General features: G+C 52.9%; 1 protein-coding gene across 1 annotated transcript in view; it reads right to left on the minus strand.

The window, feature by feature from the left end:
- Positions 1 to 18,923, minus strand: part of LOC106986547 (transmembrane protein 132B) — a 363,570-nt gene extending 344,647 nt beyond the window's left edge. The window contains exon 1 of the mRNA XM_027044235.2: positions 18,625 to 18,923. Coding sequence (XP_026900036.1) covers positions 18,625 to 18,691 — 67 coding nt within the window. The 5' untranslated portion in view covers positions 18,692 to 18,923. The remainder of the gene's footprint in view (positions 1 to 18,624) is intronic.
- Between the last annotated feature and the right edge of the window lie 1,440 nt (positions 18,924 to 20,363).

Below are 20,363 nucleotides of genomic sequence, written 5' to 3' on the forward strand. Positions count from 1 at the left end.
ACATTCCTCAAAAGCATACAATCTTCCGAGATTAAGTCATGTACAGAAATAGAAAATCTGAACAGACTGATTACTAGCAATGAAATTAAATCAGCAATTAAAATAAAACTCCCCGTGGGGCACATGGGTGCCTCAATCAGTTAAACATCCAATTTCAGCTCAGGTCACAGTCTCACGGCTCTTGAGTTCAGGTCCCGCGTCGGGCTCTCTGCTCTCAGCACAGAGCCCGCTTCTGTCCTCTGTCCCCCTCTCTCTCTGCACCTCTCCCGCTCATGTTCATACTCTCTCTCAAAAATAAATAAACATTTAAAAAAACCAATTAAAATAAAATAAAATAAAATAAAAATGAATTGAACTGAGTTAAATTAAGTTAAATTTAGTTTAATTATTTAATTTAATTAAAAAAAACAAAACTCTAAACAAACAGAAGTCCAGGACAAGATAGCTTCACAGGTAAATTCTACCAAATATTTACTTACTTACTTACTTATTTTTATTGAAATACAGTTGGCACAGTGTGACATTAGCTTCAGGTGCACAACCTAGAAATTCAACACATCTATACATTATGCTATACTCGCAAGAGTAACCATCTGTCACCATACAATGCTATCATAATACTATTAACTCTATTTCCTATGTTGTACCTTTCACCCCTGTGACTTATTCATTCCACAACCAGGAGCCTGTACCTGCCACTTCCCCTCACCCATTTTGCTCATCCCCCCAGCCCTCCTCCCCTCTAGCAACTATCAGTTTGTTCCCTGTATTTACGGGTCTGTTTCTGCTTTGGGTTTGTCTTGATTGGTTCTCCAGTCTACCAAACATTTAAAGAATAGTTAATACCTATCCTTCTCAAGTTACTCTAAACAAAATTGAAGGCATATGAATGCTTCCAGATTCGTTCTACAAGGCTAGCATTACCCTGATACTAAAACCAGACAAAGACACTACAAAAAAAAAAAAAAAGAAAAGAAAAAGAAAGAAAATTACAGGTCAGTATCTCCGATGAACATAGACACAAAAATCCTCACCAAAGTATTAGCAAACCAAATTCAACAAGACATTAAAAAGATCATACACCATGATCAACTGGGATATATTGCAGGGATATGAGGTTGGTTTAACATCTGCAAATCAATCAACATATAATACACCACATTAACAAAACAAAGGATAAAAATCATATGATTAGGGGTACCTGGGTGGCTCAGTCAGTTGAGCGGCGACGACTTTGGCTCAGGTCATGATCTCGTGGTTTGTGAGTTCAAGTCCCACTTCGGGCTAGCTGCTGTTAGCACAAAGCCCACTTCAGATCCTCTGTCCCCCTCTCACTGCCCCTCCCCCACTTGTACTCTCTCAAAAATAAATAAAACATTTTAAAAAATCATATGATCATCTCAACAGACGCAGAAAAAGCATCTGACAAGATTCAACATCTATTTACGATAAAACTCTCAACAAACTCAGTGCAGAGGAAACACGCATACCTCAACATAATAGAGGCCATATATGACAAACCCAGGGCTCACATCTTACTCAACAGTGAAAAGCTGAACATTTTTCCTATAAAATCTGGAACAAGACAAGGATCTCCACTCCTCCCACTTTCACTCAACATAGTCGTAGAAGTCCCCGCCACAGCAATTAGGCAAGAAAAAGAAATAAAAGGGATCCAAATTGGAAAGGAAGAAATAAACCGCCACTATCTGCGGATGACATGGTACAATAAATAGAAAACCCAAAAGACCCCACCGAACAACGATTAGAATAAGTGTGAATTCAATAAAGTTGCAAGATACAAACCTAGTATACAGAAATGTGTTGCATTTCTACACACAAATAGTGAACTGTCAGAAAGAGAAATTTTAAGATAAAATTTACAACTGCATCCAAAAGAATAAAACACCTAGGAATAAATTTAACCAAGGAGGTGACAGACCTGTGCTCTGAAAACTAGATATGACATTGATGAAAGAAATCGAAGACAACACAAATAAACAGAAAGATACACTGTGTTCATGATTTAGAAGAATAAATAGCGTCAGGGCGCATGGGTGGCTCAGTCGGTTAAGCGTCCAACTTCGGCTCAGGTCATGATCTAGCTGTTTGAGAGTTCAAGCCCCGCGTTGGGCTCTGTGCTGACAGCTCAGAGCCTGGAGCCTGCTTCAGATTCCGTGTCTCCTCTTCTCTCTGCCCCTCCCATGCTCATGCTCTGTCTCTCTCTGTCTCTCAGTAATAAATAAACATTAAAAAATTAAAAAAAAAAAAAAAGAATAGTGTCAAAATGTCCATAGTACCCAAAGCAACCTACAGATTCAAGGCCATCTCTACCAAAATACCTCTGGTATTTTTCATAGTAGAACAAATAATCCTAAAATTTGTATGGAACCTCTAAAGACCCCAAATAACCAAAGCAATCTTGAGAAATTAGAACAAAGTCGGGGGTATCATGTTCCCAGAGTTCACGCTATGCTTCAAAATTATAGTAATCAAAACAGTACGGAACTGGCCCCAAAACAGACACATAGATCAGTGGAACAGAGCAGAGATCCCAGAAACAAACCCACACTTATACGGTCACTTAATCTATAGCAAAGGAGGCAAGACTATACAATGGGGAAAAGACAGTCCCTTCCATAAATGGTGCTGTAAAACTAGACAGCTACACACATCTGAATGAAAGTGGACCACTTCCTTACATCAAGGATATTCAACGTGGATTAAAGACTTAAAGATACGACCTGACACCATAAAAACCCTAGAAGAAAACATAGGAGGTAAGCTCTTTGGTACTGGTCTTAGCAATAATTTTTTAGATCTGTCTCCTCAGGCACGGATAACTAAAGCAAAAATAAACTCCTGAGGTTACACCAATATACAAAGCCTCTGCACAGCAAAGGAAACCACCTACAACGTGAAATGGCAATCTACTGGATGAGATAAGATATTTGCAAATGACATATACGATAAGGGGTTAACATCCAGAACATATAAAGAACTCCTACCACTCGGTATCAAAAAACCAAAGATCCGATTTCAAAATGGGCAGAGGACCTGAGTCGATGTTTCTCCAAAGAAGACACACAGATGGCCGGTAGACACACAAGAAGATGCTCAACATCATTCATCATCAAATAAATTCAAGTAAAAACCACAATGAGATATCAACTCCCACCTGTCAGCATGGCTACTATCAGAAAGACAAGAAATAATGACATGTTGGCGAGGACGTGGAGGAGAGGAAACCCCCATGCACGGCTGGCTGTAATGTCAATGGGTGGAGGCCACTGCTAGAAACAGTACAGAGGGTCCTCTGAAAATTAAAAATAGAAATACTATATGATCCAGCAATCCCACTTCTGGGTATTTATCCAAAGAAAACAAAAACACTAATTGGAAAAGATATACATGCGCCCCTACGTTCACTGTCCATTATTTACAATAGCCAAGGTGGGGAAGCAACTTAAGGGTCCATTGATAGATGAATAGATGGATGTGGTATGCACGCACACACACACACACACACACACACACACTGGAATATTACTCGACAATCAGAGGGAAATCTTACCACTTACAACAACATGGGTGGGGCTAAGAGGTACTATGCTAAGTGAAATAAGTCAAAGACCAACACCATACGATTTCACCCATCTGCGGAATCTTCACTTCTACGTGGAATCTAAACAAAGGAAACAAGCAAACAAAACAGAAACAGGCTCACAGATACCGAGAACAAACTGATGGTGGCCAGAGGGGAGAGGGACAGAGGGTGGACCAAATAGGTGAAGGGCAGTACGAGGTACAATCCCCTGGTTATAAAATAAATCAGACACATGGACACCATACACAGCATAGAGAAGACAGTCGATAATGTTGTGAAAACTTCGCACGGTGACAGATGGTAACTGCAGCGGTCATGGCGATCGTTTCATGATGTATATAAATAAGGAATCGCTAGGCTGTACACCTGAAACTAATATAATATTGTTTGCCAATTACATCTTAATTTTTAAAAATAAATTTTAAAAAGATGGGTGTTACTCTCCGAGGAAGGCGAAGATAGCAGACCACCACTCTCACGCGACAGGATTCGGAGATGAAATGATGTCGGAGCAGAGATGAGCCAAACCACAAAAAGGAGCACCAGAGCACATAGTAGGTGTTCAATTAAACATTCAGTAAATGGAGAGACAAGTAAAGCCGTGCGAACATTCGTTAAGGAATCCTGGGAATTCAAGCACCGTGTTGAGTTCTTACGCAACATCTCTCTTCGTCTTCACAGCAGCGCAAGGAGTAGGAGCCCCTGCCTCTGCCTCCCCATTTCACATAAGAGAATGTTAGATAGCACAGAGAGGCTAAGCAACCAACCCAAGGTCACAGAGCTATCAAGTGGCAGGGCTGGGATTCAAACCCAGGCAGTGAGTCTGCCTGAGCTCATGCCCTAAGTTTCAGTGAGGTACTTTGAAACGGTTAGCAAGAAGAAAGCAGCTGGGGAAGCCACAAACTGTACGTAACTAAGCAGTGAGAGACGTGATACACGTCCACCCCCTAATTTGAACACGTGTTAAAAACTCACAAAGTTGGGCTGCCTGGGCGGCTCAGTCGGTTGAGCGGCTGACTTCGGCTCAGGTCATGATCTCACGGCTTGTGAGTTCGAGCCCCGCGTCAGGCTCTGGGCTGACAGCGCAGAGCCTGGAGCCTGTCGGATTCTGTCTCCCTCTCTCTGCCCCTCCCCTGTTCACACTCTGTCTCTGTCTCTCTCAAAAATAAACATTAAAAAAAAAAAAAAAACAACTCACAAAGCAAGATGCCGAAAGAGAGGAGGGAGGGACCCTTGAGGGACGGGAAATATTGGGAAAAGAATCCCAGCACCTTCCTCCCTCACGGTGTCTCTATGCCACGGTGACAGAGAAGCAGAATGCAGTCGCCCTCCCAAAACGATCTGAGCTGACAGGCAAATTGGTCCAGTGGGAAGACGAGGCCACTTCAGAGCTTGCGGGAGTGAGGCTGGTGAGAACAGCAAGGCTGACACCTCCTCCCCCGATACCTTTCCTCCTGAAACACGCAGACCCTCCCAACAGCTCAGCCCATAAACTTAAGAGAAAAACACTTCAACCGGCCTGGGCGTAGGGGGTGGTGGGTGGAAGGAGAAGAAGATATCGTAAGGAAATAAAAATCTCATCATAAATCCATGGGGCTTTCTCAAGAGCCTTTCCCATTAGAGACAAATGGGTCTGCACCACGGGCCGCAGAGGCAGACACCAGAGAACGGGAGGACGTCCCTCTTCTGAGACTGAAGCTCCCAGGACCTGGAGAAATGCCGTGAGTAGATGGGCTGGCATTCCAAGTCCTCGGGAATCACCCACAGTGGGAGCCACTGGGAACAGGACGCTGGGAAGCTTCGGCAGGTCCCCAACAACCAGTCCCCCACCGTCCCCATTGCTGTGTTAACTCCACTTCCTCAGGTGTCAGCTTTTTTGTCTGCTTTCCCCCAGTCCCACCCTGGCTTTGTTTGAATGTCTGCAGATCCTGATTGGGTGCTGATCACTGCACAGTGTTCCTGGTGGGTGAACGCCTACTTTCTGACCCCCTTTTCTGTGTTTGGAGAATCCCCATTTCATGAGGCAGCGGGAAATCACCAAATACTCCTTGATATTTCTATACCATGGACTACTATGCAACAATGCAAAAAAATAGTTCTACATGCAGGTCAATATTGGGGAAGAGACAAACAAGTAGATGTTTTTAAATTTTTTTAATGTTTATTTATTTTGGGAGGGGACAGGGGCAGAGAGAGAGAGGGAGACAGAGGATCTGAAGCAGGCTCCGTGCTGATAGCAGACAGCCTGATGTGGGGCTCGAACTCACAAACCGCGAGATCATGACCCGAGCCAAAGTCGGATGCTTAACCGACTGAGCCACCCAGGCGCCCCAGAAGTATGTTTTTAAAACAAACTTAAAACTATGTTATAACATATTTATTTCTGGGGTGCCTGGGTAGCTCGGTCGGTTGTGAATCTGACTCTTGATTTCAGCTCACAGTTCGTGGGATTGAGCCACGTCGGGGCTCTGCTTGGGATTCTCTCCCATCTCTCTCTGCCCCTCCCCCACACATGTGTATTGTTTCTCCCTCTCTCTCTCAAAATAAATAAACATTTAAGTGTGTGTGTGTGTGTGTGTGTGTGTGTGTGTGTGTGTGTGTCTATTTCCTACAGGAAAAATACACAGCAAACTGATATGGATGGTCACCTTTGGGGAGGATACGAAATTGTTCAAAAGACACTTCAGATTTATCTGTAATATTTCTTCAAGCCATATTTATATCTTTGACAGAGATGGTGTTACACACGCATCAAACTGCTGTCTTTTCCTCCTGGAACCCAGAAAAACTACGTCTCCCAGGCCCCCCCTTAAGAGGCAGAATAAAATCAATCTCTCTCTCTCTCTCACACACACACACACACACACACACACACACACACACACACACACACTGATGGTTCATGCCTTCTCTCCAAACACTGTGTTATCCCTGCTAAGGTATTTATCACCAACTACTAATTATTCCCCTGGCATCCATTCTGTCCTTCCACAGTAACAGAACTCTTGATTTTTGGCGATCTAAAATGAAGACTTCCCAGATTCTCTTGCAGCGAGATGGGACCATGTGATTTAGTCACAGCCAATGGGACACAAGTGGAGGCATCGTGGGACTACCAGGACTCTTCCACAAAAGACAACTGATCCTTTACCCTCTGTTTGTCTACACCCCCATACTCGTGCCTGGAATGGAGACGAAACTGCTGTACCCACAGCTGCCATCTTGGGCCATGAGGACAAAGACCACAAACTGGAAATGGCAGAAGGGAGCAAAGGCCCATGAGGACTCCACGGAACAGAGCCAACCTACAGTCCTGAAGTACAGAGCACCAGAATCTGATTTGGGACAGAAACAATCTCCTACTTTTGAAGCCACCACCACGTAAGGCTGTGCTACTCAGTGATGAACCCGTTCTCCACAGACGCCCATCACACCACACAGCCAGGACTCCCCTCCCCCAGTGAACCACCAAGCAGCTTCCGTCCCAGGTGGCCCGAGTTCCATGCACCACAGCCCCCAGCACCAGAAAAGCCCAGAGCAAATTCAGAGGATCCCCACTAAGGCACTCTCACCAGCCCCAACAGGGCCCCAGAAACCCTACAGGAAAGAGTGGGGCCCTCTACATAAAACTCTGCATTGGTGTGGCTAAGATACCTCGAACATTCCAGATGTCCTGCCTTTCCTGCCCCCTCCTTTCCCACCACCCACCACCCCACCCCCTTCACTCCTTCATTCAGGTCATGTAACTCTGGTTAACCTCTCAGTGCCTCGATGTTCCCTTCTTTAAAAGGGGTATAGTAATAACACCCACACACCCAGACTCGTAAGTATTAGGGAGCTGACACATGCAAATTACTTAAACTTGTGACTGGCATGTAGAAAGCACCATGTAAGTACTAACTATTTTATACACAGAGGGGACTTTTCGTTCATTGTTGTTGTTGTTTTAATGTTTCTTTTTATTTTTGAGAGAGAGAGAGAGAGAGAGAGAGAGAGCGCGCGGGGAGGGGCAGAGAGAGAGGGAGACACAGAATCCCAAGCAGGCTCCAGGCTCCGAGCTGTCAGCCCAGAGCCCGAGGCGGGGCTCAAACTCACGAGCCACGAGATTGTGACCCGAGCGAGCCGAAGTCGGACGCCAAACCGACTGAGCCCCCCAGGCGCCCCAGGTTCACGGTTGTTATTGAAACGGCATCGCACAGCGTAAGTTACCACGCAACTCACTCTTCTCTCTTGGCAAGACCACGTCATCCTTCCAGGGGAAGAGAATATATGTCCAAGCTGCTCTCTTTAACAGCTACACGGTCGTGCGCGTGGAAATACCACGCAGTCAAGAGCTACTTTACCGATGGGGCAGTCGGGCCGCTCGGTTCTCTTTTCTGCCGCTAGCGAAGACGCTGCTATAAACGCCCCTGAACCTACAACCTTGTACAGTGGTGCTCTCACTTCGAAAACCACAGGTGGCCCAGAAGTGGGATGGCTGGGTCAGAGACCAGCTTCTCTCTTCAGAGCTCTGCGCAGAGCGCATCCCAAATGTTCCGTGTTTTCGATCAAAGCAACCGGAAGACGTGTGAAATCACCGGCCTGGAATCAGAAGGACGCAGCCCAGAGGTTCCAGCGGCGGCCAAGGGCACACACAAGGATGCCAGGGAGTGTTCGGCTCCCTGCGGGCAGGCACCAGAGGTCTCAGCCCACAGGTGAGGGCTCTCCCGGCCTGGGAGGCTTCTCCCCACCTCCCTTGCTTGGTAGGCTGCTGAGGCAACTCCTTCTTCTTCCTGGTGGAAGCACCGGGATTCTCCTTGGGGAAATCATCTCCTGTCTCTCTCTGGCAACGTGCTTCCAATTCCAACTCCAGAGACGAGCTTCTGCCTTAAGTGTGGCTAATCACATAAAGGATTCCATCCACAGTCACAGTCCCTGGGTGAGGGCTCCGTACACGATGCAAGTGAGTCCAGGGGTCCTTGCTGGTACAATGAGAGAAGAGACAAGTGATTTTGGAGGAAAGCCTGGGGCTGACGGTGGCCAGATTTGCCATCAGGTGGAGAAAGGCTGTCTGACAATTAAATGAACACAGAGGGAAAGAGAACCAAGAGACAGAGTGAGAGAGCAGAAGCACTCACTCATTGGGAGTGTTAAGCACCTGGATCTAGCCACGCCTGAAGGCGTTGCCTCCTTGAACTTCCTAGCTCCAGAGTCCAGCAAATGCCCAGTTTTGTCCTTGGCGATGATAAGAATCCAGACGACTATAGGGACATACACGCTGCATTTGGCACATTCATCTCCGTAAGTGAACTCAAAATCTTAGCATTGAAAACTTAACGCATCATGGGCGTGAGTGTCACAAGTAAATATACAGAAGGTTATGTTCATCTTTTTGTTTTAATTTTTTTTTAACGTGTATTTATTTTTGAGAGACAGAGAGAAACGGAGCGTAAGTGTGGGAGGGATAGAGAGAGAGGGAGACACAGAATCCGAAGCAGGCTCTGGGGTCTGAGCTGTCAGCACAGAGCCCGACGCGGGGCTCGAATTCACAGACCGTGAGATCATGACCTGAGCCGAAGTCGGACGCCCAACCGACTGAGCCATCCAGGCGCCCCCTTTTGGACGGTTTTAAAGATGAACTTCTGACTTCGGCTCAGGTCACGATCTCATGATCCCTGAGTTCGAGCCCCGTGTCGGGCTCTGTGCTGACAGCTCAGAGCCTGGAGCTTGCATCGGATTCTATGCCTCGCTCTCTCTCTCTCTGCCCCTCCCCCACTCACTCCCTGTCTGCCTCTCAAAAAATGAATAAACGTTAAAAAAAAATTTTTTTTTTTACAACCCAAAAAGAAAAAACACAAGGCCATAAAAGAGATCCACTGATCAGCACCATTCCAAGCATAAAATAATTAACCAGTGGGCTCCTTTAATCCTGGTTATCTCCAACAGCATCCCTACAAGGGTCTCCTGAGCTGTAAGCCACCCAGCTTTGCCTACAGAGTAAAAATATCTTGCACACACATGTGCTACTATTTTTAAAATGTTACATAAATGCTACTGTAATTACCCAAACCCACTCGTTCAAAAGCATCACTGAATTGATGGCAATTTTCAATCAATATGTTTTGTGTTGTTTTTTTCAACCAAGAGATACCATACCCACAACTCTTCTCGTTCAGATGAGCTGGACAATTTTCCTGACATTACGAAGGGAGACTTGTTCTTGACCACAAATGTGCGCTATTAACACACACTTACGGAGCGTTCCCTGCTTGACCTTCATTTAAGGCAAGCTTTGTCTGCAAAAGGACTAGGTGGTGCATCGTTTATTTCAGCTTTGCAGGCAAGATGATCTCTGACAGCACTCAATTCTCACTGTCGTGAGAAAGCAGCCACGAACAGTAGATAAACAAATGGACGTAGCCCTGTTGTAATAAAACTTTATTTACAAACACAAGTGGAGGGCCAGATTTAGCCCACGGGCCATAGTTTGGTGATGCCGCTTTAAGGGCTGCAGAAACCAGCCGGCAACCTGCCAGGAGCCAAAGCCAGCCCGGGGTCGGATCGAGCTTCAACACATCTCCAAACTGCAGTGGACGTTGATGAAGAAGACAGAATTTGACTGACACATGTTCCACCTACACATCACCGGGTAAAGCGAGTATACCCATACTGGCCACGGACAATAAACTGTGCCAGAAGAATCACGTCGTGAGCACGGAAACTTTTTTTTCTTTTAACATTGCTGGTTCCAGCAGGAAAGATGAACACCAAAGTGGGTCTGATAGATCATAGGTCAAATCCAACCTCCACCAACTGTCCTAACGGCGTTCTTAATAACTGCCGCCATTTACTGAGCGTTCGGTAAAACTGTGCTGTAAGCATTTTGCATCCAGGGTCGTCCTCGGAACCCCTTAACTGTATTCTCGCCAGTCGTGTGCATTATCTCACACGTGCGGGAACACGGGGTCGTCCACCCCAACCTTCTTCCCCGGGGCCGTCGGGGAAGAACTCACAAAAGGCAAAGGCCCAACCCACAGATGTAAGTTCTGTTTGTTAATTTCATCGCTGACAAATACTGATTTGGCCCCAGTTCCAAGAACAGTGTTATGCATGGAGTCGGCACCCAGTAAATATTTACCGAACGAATCTATCAGTCAGCAGGTCCTGCGGCGTAACTTTCCAACTGCACCCGAATCCCACTTCCGACCTCGTCTACAGCCGCCACTCGTGATCCAAGCCCGGACCGGTGCGGTAGACCTTCTCAGCTCTCCCTGCTTCTGCTCCTGGGAGTCAGAGCACAGCCCTCTTCTGTCAAACCTGGACCAGCTGCCTCCTCATGCAGAGGAAACAGTCCTTAGCACCTCAGGGCCTTTGCACTGGCTGTTCCCTCTGCTCGGAACACCCTTCCCCAAGAAAGCCACCGAATAGCTTACTCCCTTACTTGCTCAGGCCTTTGCTCAAATGTCACCTTTCCAGATGCTGCTATTGAGAATTGCAGGGGCGCCTGGCTGGCTGTTGATGGAGCGTGAGACTCTTGATCTCGGGGCCGTGAGGTCGAGCCCCACGCTGGGTGTAGAGATTACTTAATAAAGAAAAAATATTTGAAAAACTAAGATAAAATAAAACTGCGAAACACCCCTTCCCAGCGCTCCCTCTCTGCTGCCCTGTTCCGTGCTTCTCTGTAGCACTCAGTACCATTTAAGAAACTGCATTTCGATTGTTTGTTTGGTTCGGTATTTGTCTGTCTCCACCTTAACGCTGATCCCACGAGGACGGGGACCTTTGTCTGTCTTGTCCTTGCTGTGTCACCAGCTCTGAGAACAGTGCCATCGCAGCACAGGCGCACAAGAAAAATGTGTTAGAATAAGCAAAGGCAGGCAAGGAGGAAGGAAGCAGACTGGGGTGGAGTTTCAAGGAAGAAAATCGGCAGGGGGGGAGATCGAGACCTGTTTTACACGTGGGGAAACAGAGTCTCAGAGAGCTCAAGCAGCTAGACCGCGGTCCCAGACCTCCCGATTTCTTGCGAGGAGCCAGAAAAACCTGGATACCGACATCCGCTACTTTTTAAACGCTGGCAACGAACGAGACGAGTCTGCAGGCCAGTTAGGGCCCAAAGGCAGCCACAGGCTCCCCGCTGGCCTGGCAAAGCTCCGAGTCACCGTCACCCCAGAAAACTCATTTGGCGAAATGGCATTTTCCACGCACACCGGGCCCCTCCCCTTCCACTGCCCCTGCCCCATATTTCGGCCCGAGGACAGGGTCCCCTCCCGCCTGGCCACCCCCTCCAGCCTCATCTCCCGCAGAGCCCCCATCCCTGTGCCCGGGCGCCCCCCAGCCCCCCCAATCTGGCCCCCCGGCTCCCCCGGGGGAACCGGCAACGGCGGACGGCACAACCACAGAAGGGGAACATACCGAGCCAAGGATATAAATACGTCGACAGCACACAACACGAAGAGAACCAGGCAAACAAAGGAAGCCACGGAATCCGAGAGCCGGGGGACCAGGCAGAGCCAGCCTGCTGCTCCGGAGTTCTGGAAGGAACGACAGGACCCTGCAGCAGGCCCGCGGGGTCGGCCCCGGGAGCGCTGGCTGCAGCCACAGCGCTATTTTTATGTGTCCATTTGTCCGGTGCGTTAGGAGCCCTGGTGGGAGACATTCCGAGCACAAAGCAGACGTTACAGATGCGTTATTTACTGAGTCACCCTTCCTGGGCGCTGCGTTCTGGGCACCAAAGCACAGCCACGATGAGTTAGGTCCCCCAACGGGTTAATTTAGGTTAACACCGCAAAACAACCACGCTCAGAAGCACCAGGAGGCTCCAGACACTCCATCACCGCCGGTAATAAAATACAGCAAATCAAATTGGACTCTATTGATTTTTTATGTAACTATTTTGGGACTGGAGTGTAAGGAGAGGGTATTGATCAGGTAAGGAGCCAGGTGTCAGGGAAGGGAGTTCGGAGCAGCCCGACTGTGGACCCAGGTGGTTTAAGCAAGGGAGGACGTCGGAATTCAAGTCCAAAGAACCTAGGCTTTTTTCTCCCCTTCCCTTGGCAGGCAGCGGGCATCACGGGTCCATCCTGCACTCAAGTAGCAAAACAAGTGCGTGGATGGAGAAAAGGGGACAGCGGCAGCTCTGTCTCTCCCCTTGGCACCTATCACCGCCTGCCATTAAATTATGTATTTGTTTGTCTGTTGTTTTCTTACTGTCTCGCTCCACCCGAATGACAGTCCTCGGAATGGGGAATGTGTCTCCTTTGTTCCATGCTGTGTCCCCAGAGCTTAGAGCTGAGGAACAGATGTTTGCTGAACGAATGAATGAATGAACGAGTGACTGAATGAACAAGTGGTCCGTGAGCACCTGCTGTGTGCCAGGCACTGAGCAAACCACCTTGCAAGTACTCCCACTCCCGCCTAGAACACCCTTCTCCAGGTGGGCTCCTTCTGATCATGCAGGTCTTTGGAAAAGATGACTGCCACCTCCTCCAGGAAGTCTTCCTGGATCGCCCAGTCACTCCCCATCCCATAGCCTTGTGTTGAACACGAGGGGCACAAATTACTGGCTAGGACTTTCCTGTTTGTGAATTTGCTGGCTCCCTGTCTCTCCATCACACGAACCTGTCCTAGAATGCAAGCCCCTGAGATCGCAGGTACCTAAGCCGGAGAGATTGGGAAATGAGAGAAAACTCCAGGATAAGAAGGCACCGTAGACGCAGGAAAGACAGGAGTCAGGCTCGTTGGGGAGGAGACCCCGCCCTGCCACTCACAATCTGCATTGTCTTGATCGGGTCCCTGCGTTCCTCTGAACCTTAGTATCCCCACCGGGGATACATCTGAGCCCCTAACCTCTCCCTGGGCGGCCGCCCAAGAATCCAGGGAAATCCGAAGTGAGTAGCCACATGGTAAGCACCAAGGCTCCGTTAACCTTCACTTCACAGCTTTGACTGTTACAGCCAAGAGCCCATCTGGCCTTCCTAGGTTGAAACCGCACCCCCAATGTGATATCAGGAGGTGGGGCCTTTGGGAGGTGATGAGGTCACGATGGGGGAGCCTCAGGAGTGGAGTGGGTGCCCTCATAGAAGAGACCCCCCCTCCCCCCGCGCCCGCCGCGGGCTCCCGCATCCTTCCACCACATGAGAACACGGGGAGAGGAGAAGAGGGCTCTCACCAGAACGTGGCCATGCCGGGGCCTTGATCTTGGACTTCCCAGTTTCCAGAACTGCGAGAAACAGAGGTCTGTCGTTCACAAAGCACCCATCCTGGGGTATTTGGCTACAGCAGCCCGAGTGGACTGAGACAGGGCCCATTTTACAGATGGGGATACCGAGTCTCAGAGCGGTCAAGGGTTAGACAAGATCTCCCAATTTCTTGAGAGAAGCCAGAAACCTGGATCGTGATACTGACACGTCCCACTTTTTAAATGCTGGCAACTAACGAGTGAAGTCTGCAGGCCAGACATGCCACAAGGGCGACAGAAGTCGTCCTCCACTGGATTTCCACGCAGGCTCAGTTACCCAAAACGCCAAACCCTCCCTGCAGATACACCCCAGGGCTCCTGACTGAGGGGGACAGCTTTAGAGCTGCCAACACTTCCCAGAACGATTTTCTCAAAAAAGAACCAAATCCCTGAATCCCCTGGGCCCAAATGAGCCTCAAAATCCAATCAATCGCCCACAAACCCTGGTGCCAGGAACACGCAGAAGGTAACAGTTTCAAGAGCACTGACTCTGAACCAGGCCCGCTGTGGGTTCACATCCGTCCCCCTTCCCTCTGTGTGACCTCACGTAAGCCACAGCCTCAGTTTCCTCATCTGTAAAATGGGACAAGTACCAGTCCTTACCCCATGGGGTTGTTGAGGGTCAATGAAGCAAAATCCGCGAAGGGCTCAGAACACACAGACAGCTGTCATCCGGGGTTAGTTACGGAGCTGTTCCAGACTCCCAGGTTCACTGAAATGGAAGGACCAGGGCAGGAGACCAAAGGGAAAAGAGGGGGAGTCTCTCTGCCCAAGTCTCGGCCTTGAACAGAACCATCTAATCCCTCGAGGGCACCAAACGTAAAGGATTCCCAGGCGCCTGCAGAGTTGACCCCCCAGTCTGGTTGATTCGTACGGCTCGCAGCCTTAGTTCCCCTTCACAGACGCATGTGTTACAGGACAGAGGTGCAAGCCCCCAGCAGAGGCTGGCACTTGGACGGGGCTCGATCACCACCCCCCAGCTTGGCCCGCGGAGGCCCGTCCACACCACTCTGTGTGAGGCTGCGCGGGGGAACCTGGTTGCGTCACGTGGTAGGTAAGGCACAGACCAGCACCTGGGCTAGAATCTGACGCTGTGTGGCCTCAGGCAAGTTACTTGGCATCTCTGGATCTCAATATCCTCACCTATAAACGGTGAATAGTGAGAGTGTCCACCTCCCTGGCCGGAGGTGGGTCTCTCCCACTGTGTTCACACAAGGCAAGGCCTGGGCCGGGGCCTGCAACACGGGGGGGGGGGGCGCCTTCAGAAGCCCTTGCTTCTATCACCCCGTCCCCATCAGCACCCCTGGAATGATTCACTGCTTTTGTGAGCATCACCAAACCACTGTCGTTCTCCTGAACTTGGGCTCCTTAAATGGAGCCACAGTCCCTCAAAGGCCCATCCAGGAGGGCTAAGCCTCCCCTGAGCACAGTGAGAAATCCCTGGGGGACGTTCGTTCTTTACAAAGAACAATTGTGTGAGCCACGCGCCTGACCTGACACCAATTCACCCGTGTGGCCCTGAGGAAGTCTCTCCCCTGGTCTGGGTCTCCTTTTTCCCATCTGCACAGGGGGCGGTTGGGCCAGGTGCTCCGAGACGCCTTCTTGCTCTGCGAGACCACTCATTCACTCCAAGAAAGATCTGGGGGGACCAAGCTCCCCACGAAGCCGTCCATGGCGCCCGGGTACCTCCATATCCCCAAGGGGACGGGCCGCGTGCATTTGCTCAACCCCACAGCAACAAAGGGAAAGTCCCGTCTCTGTGCCCATTCGATGTCAGACCCAGGAGAGAAGAAAGGAGCCACCCAGCCGCGTACAACCGGGGGGGGGGGGGGGGGGGGGCTCATCCAGGAACAAGGCCCCTGGAAGGGCTCTGCCAGCCCAGAGACCACCCTCCTGGACTTCACATCGACAAGCGAGGGGTTCCTTTTGCTCTCTTGGGTCATGGCAGTCACCGTGCTCATTGTCGGCTGTGACTGCTGAAGCTCACACAGAAGCCTCCCGCCTCCCAAGTCCCCCGCATCCGGTAGTTGGGGGGGGGGGGGTGTTGAAATGATTTACTCTGGGAGCCTCCACCGTACCGCCACTAAATCACTCAGGGGAGGTGACATCAGTTGCAGCCCACCCCCCACCACCTCCGGACGACACTTCTCTGCAGAGCAACACCATAGACAGGCAAGCCCCCCCCCCCATCACTATTGTCATGAGAAAGAAATACACCACATTGCATGCCAAGGTGCCAGGCAGGGCGAAGAGTATCTCCGCTTTGGGGCCAAAGCCCCCCCCCCCCCCACACACACACACAAGTCACTGCCAGTCACAAGGCCCCTCTGTTGGGGGCTCTCCACCCACCCCAATTTTATAGACCCTGAGCACAATGGGTCAATGAAGCAAGGCGCGTCCATTTTTCCCCAGCAGGGACTGTAACAGGGCTGCTAATTTGCAAAGCCGTAGCTCGCACAAAAGTGCCTTGAATAATGGGGGCCCCCTAGTCGCTAAGCTGGGGGATTTGTGCTGACTCTTACCAAGTGCAGGTCCATATGTTTAAGCGCTTACAAGGCTGAGTACGCCCACCACGCTCTTTACCATGGCAGCTGCCCACGCGGGGGGGGGGGGGCGGGGGGGGCACACAGCAGACAGTCCCTGCGTGTGACGGGGGAGAGGGCGTCCTTCCTTCCCTCAGCACCCTTCCAGCCCCTCTCCCAAACCTCAGCCACATGCGATCGCTAAATCATGCCAGAAATGACCCAGAAGATCCAACCAGCTCCGAAGGAAACTGTAGCTAATTCCTCTGAACCTTTCAACCGACAGTAGGCAGCTAAGTATCTTTCAAGAATCGCAGCCTTGTTTTTTTCCTAGCTCTCCTAACTGGTGCTAAATATAGAGTTATCAAACTGTCTCTCTTTATGTCCCTGGTAGGGACCGGTGAAAAGACTTACATGTGCTCCCAAGAACCCGACGATGGCACGGGGGGTGGGGGGGGGGGTCCTCTGCCTCATGGCACCTGCATTAGGAATTGCCCAGCTGAGACCCTCGGGGAGCAGCAGGGACAGCAGGGCTAGGAGCCGGGGCCAACAGCAGGTTTCAGAGGTGGTACACCTTCCCTGCCAGGACCCGGCCTCCTCCCAGAGCCAGGCACAAGCTCTTCCGTTGCTAGGGGATGGGAGGGGGGAGCAGGGGGGGTTCTCCATGTTCTACAAGCGTCAGGCAGGCAGCTTCTCTGAGAGACTTCCAATACCGGCTTCCGAGCACATCCAGGCAGAGGCTGACCCCCGTGGAGAAACAAAATAGAGACAAAACTGTAATTTTCAAGTCCAGGGAACTGCACTTTGGGGAACAGGTCCCCGGGAGGGCTTCAGCTAAGAGGAAACAGCCCTGACCCCGGCAACAGCCCCCCTTATGAACCACGGAAGGACACCGAGAGCAGGAGACACGGCGGGTATAGCTGCTCATTAGCCCAGCAGAGGGAAGACCCATCCACACGCGAAGCCAAAGCTGAACGCCGATGGGGATCTCTGGCACCAGGTTTTTTCCGAGTGGGAGGTTTTATGAAATATTCTGGGTCACTTCAGGGCATCTCGAAGGCAGACAATGTTCACTTTTTCCACGCAAATACATCACCCGTTAAGTTGGCGTACAAGGTTTGTTCCTAAATGCAACCTCCCTGAGGCAGCTGCAGCTGAAAAGTTAAAGTTCTATTTTTCTCCTGCGTTCTGGGTGTCTGTGCGGGTTTGTTTGTTAAGAAAAGGAGCAGAGTTGCTTTCTAAAGAGAACGCTCTCTGCTCCCCCAATCGTGGGTCCTGATTTTGAAAGCGCTGGAGGAGAGCCGAGCTCTCCAAATGCACACGCAGCTTGCTCGTGACGGTTCCGGGTTCATCGGAGCCTTCAGGACGGTCTCTACTGCTTGGGGTGGGGGAAGGGGAGGGGACGGACTGGCATTTTAGGGTGGCCTTCCTCCAGAACCAACATGTAGCCACGCCAAGGCGGTAAAAGCGTTCCAAACTCCAGCAGAGAGAGAAAATACATGACTGTTCTGCCTTTCCCACTCACTAGGTTTTGGCGACAGCTGCGCCGGTGCCAGCAGGGAGCCCGGCTCCATGGTACCCAGGCAATGGCTCTGGGCATCACCACGTTCCAGGCGGCCCTGCGCGCGCGGGGCGGCCCGGCCGCCTTGGGGTCAGGGCGCTGGGGCAGCACGCGTCTCCAGAAAGCGAGCAGCAGGCTGCGCCTGGGCCAAGGGGAGGCCACTCGGGGAGGGGACATGTTCGGGGAAGGGGGGGGGGGTGTAAAAGCAGGAGGGTGCGGCGGGGAGCGGGGAGAGGCTGCGGACGAGCCAGACAGACTGCGCCGACCGAGACGACCTCAAGGCTGGGGCCCCGCAGGTGTCCTGGGAACGCGCGGCCGTGCGTCGTCCGCGGGCAGCAGGAGACCGGGAGAAGGGGGTCCACCGACGCCCCGTCACAGCGAAACCCCGGGGAAACCAGGACCAGGCGGGGTGGCGGGGGCGGGGGGGCTAGATTCCTGGAGGCGCGCCCCCACCCGCCTCGAGACGCTGAGCGCCTCCGGTCTGTTGCCCCCGTGCGCCCTGCAGGGATCCGCAGGGGAGCTGGCGCGGAAGGCTGGCGGGCTCTCGCGCCGGGCAGAGAGGTACGTGCCCGGGACCCCTGGGTTCCCGGGGTCTCCCCAGACCCGAGTCCGGGAGGTGCGAGCTGCCGGGGACTTGCGAAGGAGGTGGCCGCCCCGCGCGGGAGCCAACTTTGTGCGCCGCGGCCGGGGTCGGGGATGGGGTCCGGGGACGCGTTACCTGGGCACCGGAGCGCAGTCAGCGCCAGCAGGAGCCCGAGCGGCGGCGCCCGGCCCGGGGGCGGCATGGTCCTCGGCGCGCGGTGGGCGCGGCGCGGGGCTGCTCCTGTCGCGCGCCCGGCCCGGCCCGCGGCTCCCGGGGGCGGGGGTGGGGGGCAGCCCCCGGCGGCTACGCTCGGGCGCCGGGCATGGCTCGCCCCCGGGGCGCCGCTCTTCCCCAGACGCAGGCGGCCGGCGCTGGCGGTGCTTCCTCCGCTCGCCCCTGCGCGCTCTCCGGGGCTCGGCAGTGCGCGGCCCGGGAGCTGGGGGCCGCGGGGGGCTCAGCGCCCCGCGCCCGCGCCGGCGGCCCCGCACTTGGCCCGAGTTGCGCGGGCCCCGCCGCCGCCGCCGCCGCCGCCGCCGCCGCGGCTCCTGCGCCCCAGCGCCCGTCCCATCGCCGTGGCGCCGCCGCCGCCGCCGCCGCCGCCGCCGCCGCCGCCTCTGCCCGCGCCAGCTGCCGGCCGCCCCGCAGCCCGCGAGAGAGTGAGCGAGCGGCGAGCGCCGGGCGGAGGGCGGGGCGGCGGCGGGAGGGCGGGGCCGGGGAGGGGGCGGGCCCGCCGCGGAGACGGGGCCCCAGGCGGCCGCCCAGCCATAGGCGGCGGGACGTGCCACTCCCGGGCGTCCCTGGGGGAGGGCGCCCGGCGGCTCAGGCCCAGAGAGCCCCGCGGGGGCAGTCTGGGGCGGGCGCGCGGACGGGGCCGCGGGAGGGGGCACCTGCCGGCCGAAAGCAGATAGATGGGGAGGATTCGGGCCAAGTGGCGGGAGTTCCCAAGGTCGCGGGGGGGGGGGGGGGGGCAATGGATGGTCCTCGGAATGGGGGGAGGGGTGTCCGCGGGGCACAGGGACTGCGAGGCTGAGTGCGGACGAGAGGTCCTGGGATACTTTCGGCCCAGCTTGGGGGTCCCCGTGGGGTCGCCTCGGGGAGTCGGGGGGGAGGGGGGGCTACCTGAGGAATTTCCACCAAGCACTAGGACAGGGATGGGGGTGCCCTGGCTGGACGCGGTCAGGGGCCCTGAAAGAAAGCGAAGGCGTCTTGGGGTTGTCTACCCAGGTGTGAGGCAGGGGCCCTTATTTACTTGAGCGGGAGGACGCCCAGGCGTCAGGCATACACGACCAGGCGAGGGACGGCTCTGGGGGCAGGGTCACAGCGACTGCGCCAGGGTGTAATGGAGGCAGGGACGGGGACTGGGTGGGTGGTCGGATTCCTCCAGCCTGGGACACGGGCCTCACTGAGGGCTCACAGTAGCTACTATCCCCCCGGGGGCACCTCTCACCCCAACCCCGGGGCCGGGCGACGGGGAGCTCAGCAAACTGAATGAATCAGGCTGGGGTCACGTGGGGGCTCCTGCAGTCGTCAGATGCCCGGACACTTGCCCTACACAGCTGGGGGGGTGCCGGTGGGGAGGCACCTGAGATGGGAGTCCCCCCCCCACCCACCCCCAGTCCCAGCTCCCATGTACCAGCCACTGGCTCCAGTGTCTAGGTTTCCCATAAAAAAAAGTGGGTCAAACTGTTTAGAAACGTCAATAAGGCAGCAGTGGGGTGAGCAAACCGAGTCCCAGAGTCTTGGCTGAGAACCCGGCCCCGCCACCCCAGTTATGCCACCTGGGCCCCGTCATTTAGGCTCCACAGCCTCAGTGTCCCCATCTGACAAATGGAAGCCACCGCACCGTCCCCTTGGGGTCCCGTATAAGGCGTATA

This window comes from Acinonyx jubatus, chromosome D3, assembly GCF_027475565.1.
Source record: "Acinonyx jubatus isolate Ajub_Pintada_27869175 chromosome D3, VMU_Ajub_asm_v1.0, whole genome shotgun sequence".
In the NCBI taxonomy this organism is placed as follows: Eukaryota; Metazoa; Chordata; class Mammalia; order Carnivora; family Felidae; genus Acinonyx; species Acinonyx jubatus.